Here is a 13,454-nt window from a genome sequence, read left to right as displayed (position 1 = left end):
TGGTTTATCTCCCTTTTGACATTCCCCAAAACTGTTAAGGGGCTGCAGGGGACAGGGAGAGGTTTGTAAAGCTCAGGTCCGGCACCTGGAGATCATCTCACCCTGCTCATCTGGACCAGTTTTCTTTTTTATGGGATTTGTTAAGCACTTAATATGTGCCAGGCACTGTGGTCATCATGATGGTACTTGTTAAGCGCTCACTATGTGCTAAGCACTGGAGTAGATAGCAGCGAATCAAGTTGGACACTGTCCCTGTCCCACCTGGGGCTCACAGCCTTAATCCCCATTTTTGCAGATGAGGAAACCGAGGCACGGAGGAGTGAAGCGACTTGCTCGGGTCACATGGCAGACGCGTTGCAGAGCTGGGATTAGAACCCAGGTCCTTTGACCCCCCAGACCCACGCTCTTTCCACTTTGCCATGCTGCCTCTCATAATTTAGAGAAGCAGCGTGGCTCAGTGGAAAGAGCACGGGCTTTGGAGTCAGAGGTCATGGGTTCAAATCCCGGCTCCGCCCCTTGTCAGCTCTGTGACTTCAGGCAAGTCACTTTTCTCTGTGCCTCAGTTACCTCATCTGTAAAATGGGGTTGACTGTGAGCCCCACGTGGGACAACCTGATCACCTTGTAACCTCCCCAGCGCTTAGAACAGTGTTTTGCACATAGTAAGTGCTTAATAAATGCCATTATTATTATTATTTAGTCTATCCAATAATTATAACTTAGTTCATCCGGATGCTACAGTTGGAATAAGCAAAGGCTATTTCACTCAACATGGGGGATCTTCAGCCTGAGGGAGCTAAGAAAGTCCCAAGGGTGTGGTGGAAATAAGAATAATTGTGGTACTTGTTAAGTGCTTCCTGTGTGCCAGGCACTGTACTAAACGCTGGGGTGGATACGAGCAAATTGGGTTGGACTGGGAACGTCACTTCCGAATAGCCGAACGGGCCACAGCAGGGTGAGAAGCGGCGTGGCCTAGGAGTCCAAAAGACCTGGGCTCGAATCCCGGCTCTGCCAATTATCCGCCGTGTGACCTCAGACAAGTCGCTTTAATTCTCCGTGCCTCAGTTTCCTCATCTTTAAAACTGGGATTAGATCCTACTCCCTCCTATCTAGCCTGTGAGCCCCGTGTGGGCCAGGGACTGTGTCCAAACCGATTCTGTGAGCCCCGTGTGGGCCAGGGACTGTGTCCAAAACGATCCTCCAGACTGTAAGCTCCCTGTGTGCAGGGCCCCTGTATCCTAATTCTGTTACATTGTACTCTTCTAAGCACTCGGTACAGCGCTCTGCACGCAGTAAACGCTCAATACGATTGACGGACTGATCCACCCGGCCCTTGCAAACGGCGCTTGGCGCAGAGCGCTTGCCGAATACGGTGATCATTATTATGAAGGCAGGGCTGGGGCCCACAGGAAGGAGAGTGATAGGTGCCACATGGGGATACCAGTCTTCTCAGCCAGGGAACGGAGCCGATGGAGTCGGGGAAGAGGCAGGATGTAGTAAGAAACCAGGCCGGGGACAGCCTGCTTGCTAGGAGACCTTTATTCTCTGGAGGTCGGACATCGCCCACTCCCCCTTATCGGTCACGTGAATTTTACGGCAGTTAAAAAACCAACAAGATGGTAGTAGTAGAAGTAGTAGTAGTAGTAATAATAGTAGGGACGGGGGCCGCCGGCGGGCTAGCCGACGTAGGGAAAGGTGAACAACAGCCCTTCCCACGGGTTGACTGATAGGGACTCGAGGGACGTGGTGGTCCCCTCGGGGCGGTCGAGCCCCGTGCTGAGCGACAGAGTGGCAGCGGAGGGCAGGAAGGGGTCCCTCAGCTGCGTTTTGACGGCGGTGCCCCCCAGGTTCAGCACCACCAAGAAGCGCTCGTTCTGGTCCCAGCGTCGCACGTAGGCGAAGAGCTGCGGGCCCCCGTCCGTCGGGATCACCTGGAAGTCTCCGTGCAGCAGCGACCGCTCCTTCCCCCGCCGGTCGCTCAGGTGCCGGAACAGGGTGAGGAGGGAGGTGGGGGCCCCGCTCTGGCCCTGCAGGTGGGAGGCCCGGGAGGTCAGGCCCCCGGCCTTCCACCGCCCCGTTGCGGCCCACCCCTGCGGCCGGCCCACCCGGCTCTTACCATGACCGTCATGTTGAAACCCACCAACTCTTCTGAAGTGTCTTCCCACTGCATTACGGGGGGATCGTCTGGCTGAGGGAAAAAAGAGACAGAGGTCTTCTTCACCAAAAGGGGCCCCGGGTTCTGATCTCGGCTCCTCCCCTGGTCCACCTTGGGCACGGCACTTATCCATTGTGGGTGAACCTCAGTTTCCTCACCTGTATAATGGTATCTGTTAAATCTCTCGACTGGGTGAACCTCAGTTTCCTCACCTGTATAATGGTATTTGTTAAATCTCTCGACTGGGTGAACCTCAGTTTCCTCACCTCTATAATGGTATCTGTTAAATCTCTCGACTGGGTGAACCTCAGTTTCCTCACCTGTATAATGGTATTTGTTACATCTCTCGACTGGGTGAACCTCAGTTTCCTCACCTGTATAATGGTATCTGTTACATCTCTCGACTGGGTGAACCTCAGTTTCCTCACCTCTATAATGGTATCTGTTAAATCTCTCGACTGGGTGAACCTCAGTTTCCTCACCTCTATAATGGTATCTGTTAAATCTCTCGACTGGGTGAACCTCAGTTTCCTCACCTGTATAATGGTATCTGTTAAATCTCTTGACTGGGTGAACCTCAGTTTCCTCACCTGTATAATGGTGTCTGTTAAATCTCTCGACTGGGTGAACCTCAGTTTCCTCACCTCTATAACGGTATCTGTTAAATCTCTTGACTGGGTGAACCTCAGTTTCCTCACCTCTATAATGGTATCTGTTAAATCTCTCGACTGGGTGAACCACAGTTTCCTCACCTGTATAATGGTATTTGTTACATCTCTCGACTGGGTGAACCTCAGTTTCCTCACCTGTATAATGGTATTTGTTAAATCTCTCGACTGGGTGAACCGCAGTTTCCTCACCTGTATAATGGTATTTGTTAAATCTCTCGACTGGGTGAACCGCAGTTTCCTCACCTATATAATGGTATCTGTTAAATCTCTCGACTGGGTGAACCTCAGTTTCCTCACCTCTATAATGGTATCTGTTAAATCTCTCGACTGGGTGAACCTCAGTTTCCTCACCTGTATAACAGTATCTGTTAAATCTCTCGACTGTAAGCTCGACTGTGGGCAGGGAATCTGTTAAATCTCTCGACTGTAAGCTCGACTGTGGGTCAGTTACACCATACTTTCCCCAAGCACTTAGTACAGTGCCCCGCACATAGTAAGCGCTCAATAGATACGACCGGCTGATGGTTGATTAACCATTTACTCTGTGCCAGGCACTACACTGAGCCCTGGGGTAGGTACTGAGTGAACTTGAGTCCCACTTGAGGCTCACAGTCTTCATCCCCATTTGGGAACTGAGGCACAATCAATCAATCAATCACTCGTATTTATTGAACGCTGTGTGCAGAGCACTGGACTAAGCGCTTGGGAAGGACAAGTTGCCAACATATAGAGACAGTCCCTACCCAACAGTGGGCTCACAGTCTAAAAGAAGAAGCTAAGTGAAGCTAAGAGAAGCTAAGTGACTTCCCCAAAGTTACACAGCTGATAAGTGGCGGAGGGGGGATTAGAACCCACGACCTCTGACTCCTAAACCCGGGCTCCTCCCCCTAAGCCACGCTGCTTCTCTTTACTTATTTATTACTCTATTTTATTTGTACATATTTAGCCTATTTATTTTATTTTGTTTTTTGTTCTCTGTCTCCCCCTTCTAGACTGTGAGCCCACTGTTGGGTAGGGACCGTCTCTATACGTTGCCAACTTGTACTTCCCAAGTGCTTAGTCCAGTGCTCTGCACACAGTAAGCGCTCAATAAATACGACTGAATGAATGAATGAACGTGGGCAAGCCACTTAACTGCTCTGTCACTCAGTGACCTCATCTGTAAAATGGGGGTGAAGACCGTGAGCCCCTCGTGGGACAACCTGATTACCTTGTATCTACCCCAGGGCTCAGAACGGTGCTTGGCACATAGTGAGCGCTTAACAAATACCCTACAAGTTAATCGGATTGGATACAGTCCGTGAGAAGCAGCGTGGCTCAGTGGAAAGAGCCCGGGCTTTGGAGTCCGAGGTCATGGGTTCAAATCCCTGCTCCGCCAATTGTCAGCTGCGTGACTTTAGGCAAGTCACTTAACTTCTCTGTGCCTCAGTTACCTCATCTGTAAAACGGGGATGAAGACTGTGAGCCCACTGTTGGGTAGGGACTGCCTCTAGATGTTGCCAGCTTGCACTTCCCAAGCGCTTAGTCCAGTGCTCTGCACACAGTAAGCGCTCAATAAATACGACTGATTGATTGACAACCAACCCGATCACCTCGTAACCTCGCCAGCGCTTGGAAAAGTGCTTTGCACACAGTAGGCGCTCAATAAATGCCATCACCGTTATTATTATGATGACACGGGGCTCGCAGTCTTCATCCCCGTTTTACAGGTGAGGGGACTGAGGCACACAGACTCGCCCCGGGTCCCACGGCAGACAGCGGCGGGGCCAGGATTCGAACTCAGGCCCTCTGACTCCCAAGCCCAAGCTCCGCCGCTTCCCGGTGTAGCACGGGGGGGAAAAATACCCACCCCGCCTTGGCTCTTCAGCCGCGGCGTCGGGGGCCGCGTCCGACCCGATCGTCTGGTCCGTGCCAACGGGTACCGGATGGACGGCCCTGTCACCGCCCTCGCGCCTCTCCGCCCCTTCCCCGGTGAAATGAGTCCTTACCCGTGCGGAGGAGAGTTTCCGCAGCCCTATCTCATCCCCGTAGCTGAAGAGAGGCGTGCCGGGCAGGGTGAAGAGCAGCAGTTGGTACAGGCGGAGGAGGTGAGAGGGCACGATGCCGGACAGGTGGGCGTCCAGAGACACCTGCGGGCGCACGAGGGGCCGGGTCGAACCTGCGGCCCCCCACCCCCGATTGGCCCTTTGCTCTCCCGGCCCCCCGCTCCCGCCTCCGAGGCCTTACGCTCCAGCCGCAGGACAGCTTGTTCAGCTTCTCGACCCTCTGGACGTAGGCGGAGACAGCCTCACGCAAGGCCTCCCCCGACGGGTAGCTCTGCAGGTACAGGTTGGTCATCGGCTCGCCGCTCGTTTGGTCCAGGACCCGCAGGACCGCTTCCTTCTCGGAGGAACCCGTCCCCACCAACAGGAGCCTAGGGGAAGGCGGGGACGCGGGGAGAAATCAGTTGCGGGGAGGGCAGGGAGAGCGAGGAGCAGCACGGCCTAGTGGGTAGAGCCCGGGCCTGGGTTCTAATCCCGGCTCTGCCACTCGGTGTCACGTCAGTTCACTTCCCTCATCTGTAAAATGGGGATTAAGACTGTGAGCCCCAAGTGGGACAGGGGCTGTGTCTAACCGGATTAGCGCTTAGAACGGCGTCCGGCACCTGGTAAGCGGTTAACCGAGACCAGATAGTAAAGATGGGGCGGGGGTGGAGGGAGAGGGAAGGAGAGAAGGTGTGCGGGGAGGTGGAGAGGCATGTTGGAAGCTACAAGGGGACGGAGAAGACGGAGCGGCCCCCGGACGCACCACAAGATATCTCGGGTCCCCCCCCGGAAGGCCCAACGGAAGCTAAAAGTGCCTCCTCCAGGAGGCCTTCCCAGACTGAGCCCCTTCCTTCTTCTCCCCCTCGTCCCCCTCTCCATCCCCCCCATCTTACCTCCTTCCCTTCCCCACAGCACCTGTATATATGTATATATGTATTTATTTTACTTGTACATATCTATTCTATTCATTTTATTCTGTTGGTATGTTTGGTTTTGTTCTCTGTCTCCCCCTTTTAGACTGTGAGCCCACTGCTGGGTAGGGACTCTCTCTATATGTTGCCAACTTGTACTTCCCAAGCGCTTAGTCCAGTGCTCTGCACACAGTAAGCGCTCAATAAATACGATTGATTGATTGATTAAAAGGAGAATCTGTCACTCACTTGTCACTGGTGAAGAGCTGAGTGGAATTCTGCCATTCTTCCAGGATATCTAAGTTCTGAACACAACAGAGAGCCAAGTCAGGGCAGCGGAGCGTGTCCCCCGACCTCCAGAAGCAAGGCCGGCTACCCAGAGCAGGGGAAATCCTGCCCGTTTCCCCGCGAGGACCCCTCGGCCCTGGACGTCTGCCAGAGGTCACTCACCTGGAGCTGGTCGACATTCTTAAACTGGATCCCGTCCACTCCGACCTCCAACCAGTAGTGCAGGGCCCGCTGGCGGGCAGAAAGAAGGGGAGAGTCATCATCATCATCATCATCAATCGTATTTATTGAGCGCTTACTATGTGCAGAGCACTGTACTAAGCGCTTGGGAAGTACAAATTGGCAACATATAGAGACAGTCCCTACCCAACAGTGGGCTCACAGTCTAAAAGGGGGAGACAGAGAACAAAACCAAACATACTAACGAAATAAAATAAATAGGATATGTACAAATAAAATAAATAGAGTAAAAAATATGTACAAACATATATACATATATACAGGTGCTGTGGGGAAGGGAAGGAGGTAAGATGGGGGGATGGGGAGGGGGACGAGGGGGAGAGGAAGGAAGGGTCTCAGTCTGGGAAGGCCTCCTGAAGGAGGTGAGCTCTCAGCAGGGCCTTGAAGGGAGGAAGAGAGCTAGCTTGGCGGAGGGGCAGAGGGAGGCCATTCCAGGCCTGGGGGAGGACGTGGGCCGGGGGTCGATGGCGGGACAGGCGAGAGCGAGGTACGGTGAGGAGATCAGCGGTGGAGGAGCGGAGGGTGCGGACTGGGCTGGAGAAGGAGAGAAGGGAGGTGAGGTAGGAGGGGGCGAGGTGATGGACAACCTTGAAGCCCAGGGTGAGGAGTTTCTGCCTGATGCGCAGATTGATTGGTAGCCACTGGAGATTTTTGAGAGTCGCCACCGTGATGGGAAAAGCCACGTTAGAGAAGTCAGGCCCGAGAGTCAGGGTTTAACCTCACCCTCCGGTAGCGAAAAGAGAGTTTCCACACCCACAGCTCCTTGGCATCGTTTACGGCATCTGCCAAGTGCTTACTCTGTGCCAGCCACTGTTCTGAGCGCTGAGGTAGACGAGAGGCAATCGGGTTGGATGCAGTCCCCGTCCCACGTGGGGCTCGCGAGCTTAACCCCAGATTTTTACAGATGAGGGAACTGAGGCCCAGGGAAGTGACTTCCCCAAAGTCGCACGGCAGGCAAGGGGCGACTGGAATCGAGGTTCTAGTTGTCTTAGAAAGGTGGGGAAGAGGAGGCACGGGCACATCCAAAGGGAAGAGAAAGACCTGGGCGACAGATTTAGGGGGTCACCCAATGGGGCCTATGTGTCTCAAATTGGGAAACCCAACTCGAGTCCTCCCTCTCACTCTCCACCAGTCCAGTCCACCAGTTATCTCCCCCTTTTAGACTGTGAGCCCACTGTTGGGTAGGGATTGTCTCTAGATGTTGCCAATTTGTACTTCCCAAGCGCTTAGTACAGTGCTCTGCACACAGTAAGCGCTCAATAAATACGATTGATTGATTGATTGGACTGAGCCCGTTCCTTCCTCTCCCCCTCGTCCCCCTCTCCATCCCCCCATCTTACCTCCTTCCCTTCCCCACAGCACCTGTATATATGTATATATGCTTGTACATATTTATTACTCTATTTTACTTGTACCTATCTATTCTATTTATTTTATTTTGTTAGTATGTTTGGTTTTGTTCTCTGTCTCCCCCTTTTAGACTGTGAGCCCACTGCTGGGTAGGGACTGTCTCTATATGTTGCCAATTTGTACTTCCCAAGCACTTAGTACAGTGCTCTGCACATAGTAAGCGCTCAATAAATACGATTGATTGATTAGACTAAGCCCCTTCCTTCCTCTCCTCCTCGTCCCCCCTCCATCCCCCCATCTTACCTCCTTCCCTTCCCCACAGCACCTGTATATATGTATATATGCTTGTACATATTTATTACTCTATTTATTTATTTATTTTACTTGTACATATCTATTCTATTTATTTTATTTTGTTAGTATCTTTGGTTTTGTTCTCTGTCTCCCCCTTTTAGACTGTGAGCCCACTGCTGGGTAGGGACTGTCTCTACATGTTGCCAACTTGTCCTTCCCAAGCGCTTAGTACAGTGCTCTGCACACAGTAAGCGCTCAATCAATACGATTGATGATGATGAGCCAGGGTCTGGGACTGGATTCCGGAGGGAAAAAGAAAAGCCACGTTCCAGAACCAGCTACGGGAGACTCTGGCCTTCTGAAAACCTCTTTCAAAAATCCACCGCTCAATCCTCAAACGGGGATAGTTCTTGAACGCTTGCTGGGTGCACGGTACCGTAATCGGCACTTGGGAAAGGACAGCGTGAGAGATCCGGTCGAGGCGGTGATCCCTGCCCTCGAGGAGCTGGCAATCATAATAATCATAATCGTACCCACAGTGGTATTTCTTAGGCACTTACTACGTGCCAAGCGCTGCTCTAACAAGACACAAGGTAAGCCGGTTGGACACAGTCCCCGTCTCTCATGGGGCTCCCAGTCTTAAGACTGTGGGACAACCTGATCGCCTTGAATCCCCCTCAGCGCTTAGAACAGTGCTTCACACTTAGTAAGCGCTTAACAGATACCATCATCACTATTATGATGGTATCTCCCCCCATCTTACCTCCTTCCCTTCCCCACAGCACATCTGTACATATTTATTGCTCTATTTATTTATTTTACTTGTACATATCTATTCTATTTATTTTATTTTGTTAGTATGTTTGGTTTTGTTCTCTGTCTCCCCCTTTTAGACTGTGAGCCCACTGCTGGGTAGGGACTGTCTCTATATGTTGCCAACTTGTACTTCCCAAGCGCTTAGTACAGTGCTCTGCACACAGTAAGCGCTCAATAAATACGATTGATGATTATTATTATTATTATTAATTATTATTATTATTAATCCCCACACTATAGATGAGGTCACAGAAGCACAGAGAAGTGAAGTGAGTTGCCCAAGGTCACACACGAGGCAACTGAAAGACCTGGGTTGAGAATCCAATTGTCAGCCGAGTGATTTTGGGCAGGTCACTTCACTTCTCTGGGCCTCAGTTACCTCATCTGTAAAACGGGGATTCACTCATTCATTCAATCGTATTTGTTGGGCGCTTGCTGTGTGCGGAGCGCTGTGCTAAGCGCTTGGGATTAAAACTGTGAGCCCCCCCGTGGGACAACCTGATCACCTTGTAACTTCCCCAGCGCTTAGAACAGTGCTTTGCACATAGTAAGCGCTTAATAAATGCCATTATTAGTAGTATTATTATTATTAATCCTGGTGCTTTAACTCCCAAGCCCGGGCTTGTCCCACTAAGCCCCGCTGCTCACGTGGCCTCATGTGACCGCAGGGTGTTGGCGGTCCTGGGAAAACTGCCAGGGAATGTGCAACTCATCTCCCTCCGGGCCAGAAAGCAGGCTGGGCTACCTCTCCCTCCTCTAACCTCGTGTTAGAGCCTGTTCCCCTGATTGCTCCACACCTTTACCCTACCTTTTCCTTGTACTGACCCTCTCCTACCCCTCTTTCCCCTTCCCACTTTTACGACAGCACCCACCCCTCCGCCCCCAGAATTAATCAATCAATCAATCAATCGTATTTATTGAGCGCTTACTGTGTGCAGAGCACCGTACTCAGCCTTTGGGAAGTACAAGTTGGCAACATATAGAGACGGTCCCTACCCAACAGTGGGCTCACAGTCTAGAAGAATTACACATAAAGGAGGGGAGATGAAATATTGGTTAAGAGCAAGGAACGTGTCTAATTCTGTTGCATAGCAGAGTGCTCCGCACATAGTAGAAGCTCAATAAATACCAGGGATTGAGCACGTAGTAAGAGCTCAATAAATACCACCGATTGACTTGATGTTTTAAAACAATAATGGCATTTGTTAAGCGCTTACTATGTGCAAAGCACTGTTCTAAGCGCTGGGGAGCATCCAAGGTGATCAGATTGTCCCACGTGGGGCTCACGGTCTTAATCCCCAATCAATCAATCAATCAGTCGTATTTATTGAGCACTTACTGTGTGCAGAGCACTGTTCTAAGCGCTTGGGAAGTACAAGTTGGCAACATATAGAGACGGTCCCTACCCAACAGTGGGCTCACAGTCTAGAAGGGGGAGACAGAGAACAAAACCAAACATACTAACAAAATAAAATAGAATAGATATGTACAAGTAAAATAAATGGAGTAATAAATATGTACAAACATATATACATATATACAGGTGCTGTGGGGAAGGGAAGGAGGTAAGATGAGGGGGATGGAGAGGGGGACGAGGGGGAGAGGAAGGAAGGGGCTCAGTCTTTTTCCATTTTCCAGATGAGGGAACTGAGGCCCAGAGAAGTGAAGTGATTTGCCCAAAGTCACACAGCTGACAATTGGTGGAGGCGGCAGTCGACCCCATGACCCATGGTTCCTAATACTACAGATTCCTCACTTTGGTTGCTTTTTTTTCATAATGATGATAATAACTGTGGTGTTTAAGGTCTTCCTGTGTGCCATGCACTGACCTAAACAAGATAAATCCAGGTTTTTCTTTTTAAGTCTGCTTCTGCATCGACGTGCCCATCTTAGATGATAACCCCAGGAAGTGTTTTGGTTAACTTGGGTACAAGCAGAAATCTGACACTTTCTGGGTGGGCCAGCACTTCAGTCCATCATCATTATTATTATTAAAATATCTGCTGTTTACTTATTCAAATGTCTATCTCCCCCTCTAATCTGTAAGCTCACTGTGGGCAGGGAATGTGTCTGTTTTATTGTTGTGTGCTACTCTTCCAAACACTTAGTAGAGTGCTCTCTGCACACAGTATGGGCTCAGTAAATACGATTCGCTGTTTGATTGAGACTCTCTCCCCAAATGGAGCGGAGCTCAGCCACAGATGTCAATGGGATTTACAGGAGAAAAAGGTTTCCGCCACCACCACAATATGATTCCCGGAGGGAGCAAAGGGAAAGGGAGACAAATCGCTGGAAAGGAAGGGTCAGGGCAAGGAGCTCTGCTCAGGACTCCAAGTCAAAAACACCCAGGGAAGCAACGTGGCCTAGTGGCTACAGCACGGGCCTGGGAATCATAATCAATCAATCAATCAATTGTATTTATTGAGCGCTTACTGTGTGCAGAGCACTGGACTAAGCGCTTGGGAAGTACAAGTTGGCAACATCTAGAGACAGTCCCTACCCAACAGTGGGCTCACAGTCTAAAAGCGGGAGACAGAGAACAAAACCAAACATACTAACAAAATAAAATAAATAGAATAGATATGTACAAGTAAAATAAATAAATAGAGTAATAAATAGGTACAAACATATATACATGTATACAGGTGCTGTGGGGAAGGGAAGGAGGTAAGATGGGGGTGACGAGGCAGAGAGGAAAGAAGGGACTCAGTCTGGGAAGGCCTCCAACTCTGCTACTTGTCTGCTGTGTGACCATGGGCACGTCACTTCCCTTCTCTGTGCCTCAGTTTCCTCAACTGTAAAATGGGGATTGAACCTGTGAGCCCCATGTGGGACAGGGACTGTGTTCAACCCTATCAGCCCGTATCTACCCCAACAATCACTTCAGTGCCTGGTACACAGTGAGTGCTTAACAAATACCAGAACTATTACAGGAGGAAGTAATAGAGATATAGCGTGGCTCAGCGGCAAGAGCCCGGGCAGCGGAGTCAGAGGTCATGGGTTCTAGTCACGGCTCCACCACATGTTCACTGTGTGACCTTGGTAAGTCACAGCTTCTCTAGGACCTGGGTTCTCATCCCGGCTCTGCCACTTGTTAGCTGGGTGGCCTTACGCAAGTCACTTCACTTCTCTGGGCCTCAGTTCCCTCATCTGTAAAATGGAGGCTAAGACTGTGAGGCCCATGTGGGACTAGGACGGTGTCCAATCTGATTAGCTTGTATCTACTCCAGGGCTTAGAACAGTGCTTGACACATAGGAAGTGCTTACCAAACTCCATTATTAATAATAATAAATACAGGGCTTGCTTCTGGCAAGTCAGAATTGGTGCCAAGGCAGAGCCCCAAGAGCCTCTGGGCTAAAAAGCCCTGCCCGTAAGCGGGTGAAGCAGCGTGGTCCTGTGGATAGACAGCAGAGGCCTGGGATTCAGAATGACCTGAATTCTAATCTTGGCTCCGCCACCTATCTGGGCCTCAATTCCCTCATCTATAAAACGGGGATTCATTCATTCAATCATATTTACTGAGCACTTACTGTGTGCAGGGCGCTGTACTAAGTGCTTGGGAAAACACAAAACAACAATAAACAGTGACGTTCCCTGCCCAAAACGAGCTGACAGTCTCCCACGTGGAGCACGGACTGTATCCAACCTGATTAGCTTGTTAACTATCCCTGTACTTAGAACAGAGTGCCGGGCACCTCATAAGTGCTTAAATACCATTTAAAAAGATAAAAGAGGTCTCCCAGCAATGTCCGGGCTTCTGTTCTCTCCCCTCCCTGGTCCCCGAGGGAAGTGGCAGCATCTGGGGCTTGGCGTCCCTCCCCCAGCACAGCCCTGAAGACGATAAGCTCGTTGCGGACAAGGAATGTGTCTGTTCTGTACTCTCCCGAGGGCTTAGTACTGTGCTCTGCACATAGTTATTGCTCAATAAATACAACTGACTAAGCTCTGCTTGCTTCCGCTCCCTTCCGTTAACGGGCTGCGGTTGAGTTTCCTATCATGCCCGCTTAGCCCTGGGAAAAAAGGAAGGGGCTCTATCACGAGGACGGAATGAGGATCTAGGAAGGGGTTCCTATTCTTGGTTCTGGTCCTCCCCGCTAAATTGCTATTCTGGAAGTCTGTATCCTGGAACGGGTGAGGCCCAGCCTAAAGCCCTGACCACGGTGAAAAGCTGGGGCCTGGTCCGGGCCAAATACCAGGAGCAGAGGGTCAATCCTGGGGGCATGGGCCAACGCAGATATCTCTGCATGCGGCCCGAAACCACGAATCATCATCATCATCAATCGTCTTTATTGAGCGCTTACTATGTGCAGAGCACTGTACTAAGCGCTTGGGAAGTACAAATTGGCAACATATAGAGACAGTCCCTACCCAACAGTGGGCTCACAGTCTAAAAGGGGAAGGACAGAGAACAAAACCAAACATACTAACAAAATAAAATAAATAGAATAGATATGTACAAGTAAAATAAATAAATAGAGTAATAAATATGTACAAACATATATACAGGTGCTGTGGGGAAGGGAAGGAGGTAAGAAGGGGGGGATGGAGAGGGGGACGAGGGGGAGAGGAAGGAAGGGGCTAGTCTGGGAAGGCCTCCTGGAGGAGGTGAGCTCTCAATAGGGCCTTGAAGGGAGGAAGAGAGCTAGCTCCCTCAGCGTCCACAGGGAGTCTTGTTGAAGAGGCCCAGGGCCACCTGCCCAAGCAC

The 13,454-nt window shown here is 50.6% G+C and overlaps 1 protein-coding gene across 2 annotated transcripts in view; it reads right to left on the bottom strand.

Moving 5' to 3' along the window:
• Nucleotides 1–1,520: 1,520 nt before the first annotated feature.
• Nucleotides 1,521–13,454, bottom strand: part of SLC3A2 (solute carrier family 3 member 2) — a 45,361-nt gene continuing 33,427 nt past the window's right edge. For both annotated transcript variants that reach the window (XM_038764945.1, XM_038764943.1), the window contains exons 5-10: nt 6,211–6,279; nt 6,010–6,065; nt 5,052–5,238; nt 4,814–4,954; nt 2,116–2,187; nt 1,521–2,026 (exon numbers count right to left, since the gene is read on the bottom strand). In XM_038764945.1, coding sequence (XP_038620873.1) covers nt 1,676–2,026; nt 2,116–2,187; nt 4,814–4,954; nt 5,052–5,238; nt 6,010–6,065; nt 6,211–6,279 — 876 coding nt within the window. In that variant the 3' untranslated portion in view covers nt 1,521–1,675. The remainder of the gene's footprint in view (nt 2,027–2,115; nt 2,188–4,813; nt 4,955–5,051; nt 5,239–6,009; nt 6,066–6,210; nt 6,280–13,454) is intronic.

The sequence above is a fragment of the Tachyglossus aculeatus genome, chromosome 22, assembly GCF_015852505.1.
Source record: "Tachyglossus aculeatus isolate mTacAcu1 chromosome 22, mTacAcu1.pri, whole genome shotgun sequence".
Lineage (NCBI taxonomy): Eukaryota > Metazoa > Chordata > Mammalia > Monotremata > Tachyglossidae > Tachyglossus > Tachyglossus aculeatus.
The sequence above is the reverse complement of the archived record's forward strand: the minus strand, read 5'-3'. Positions and strand labels throughout refer to the sequence as shown.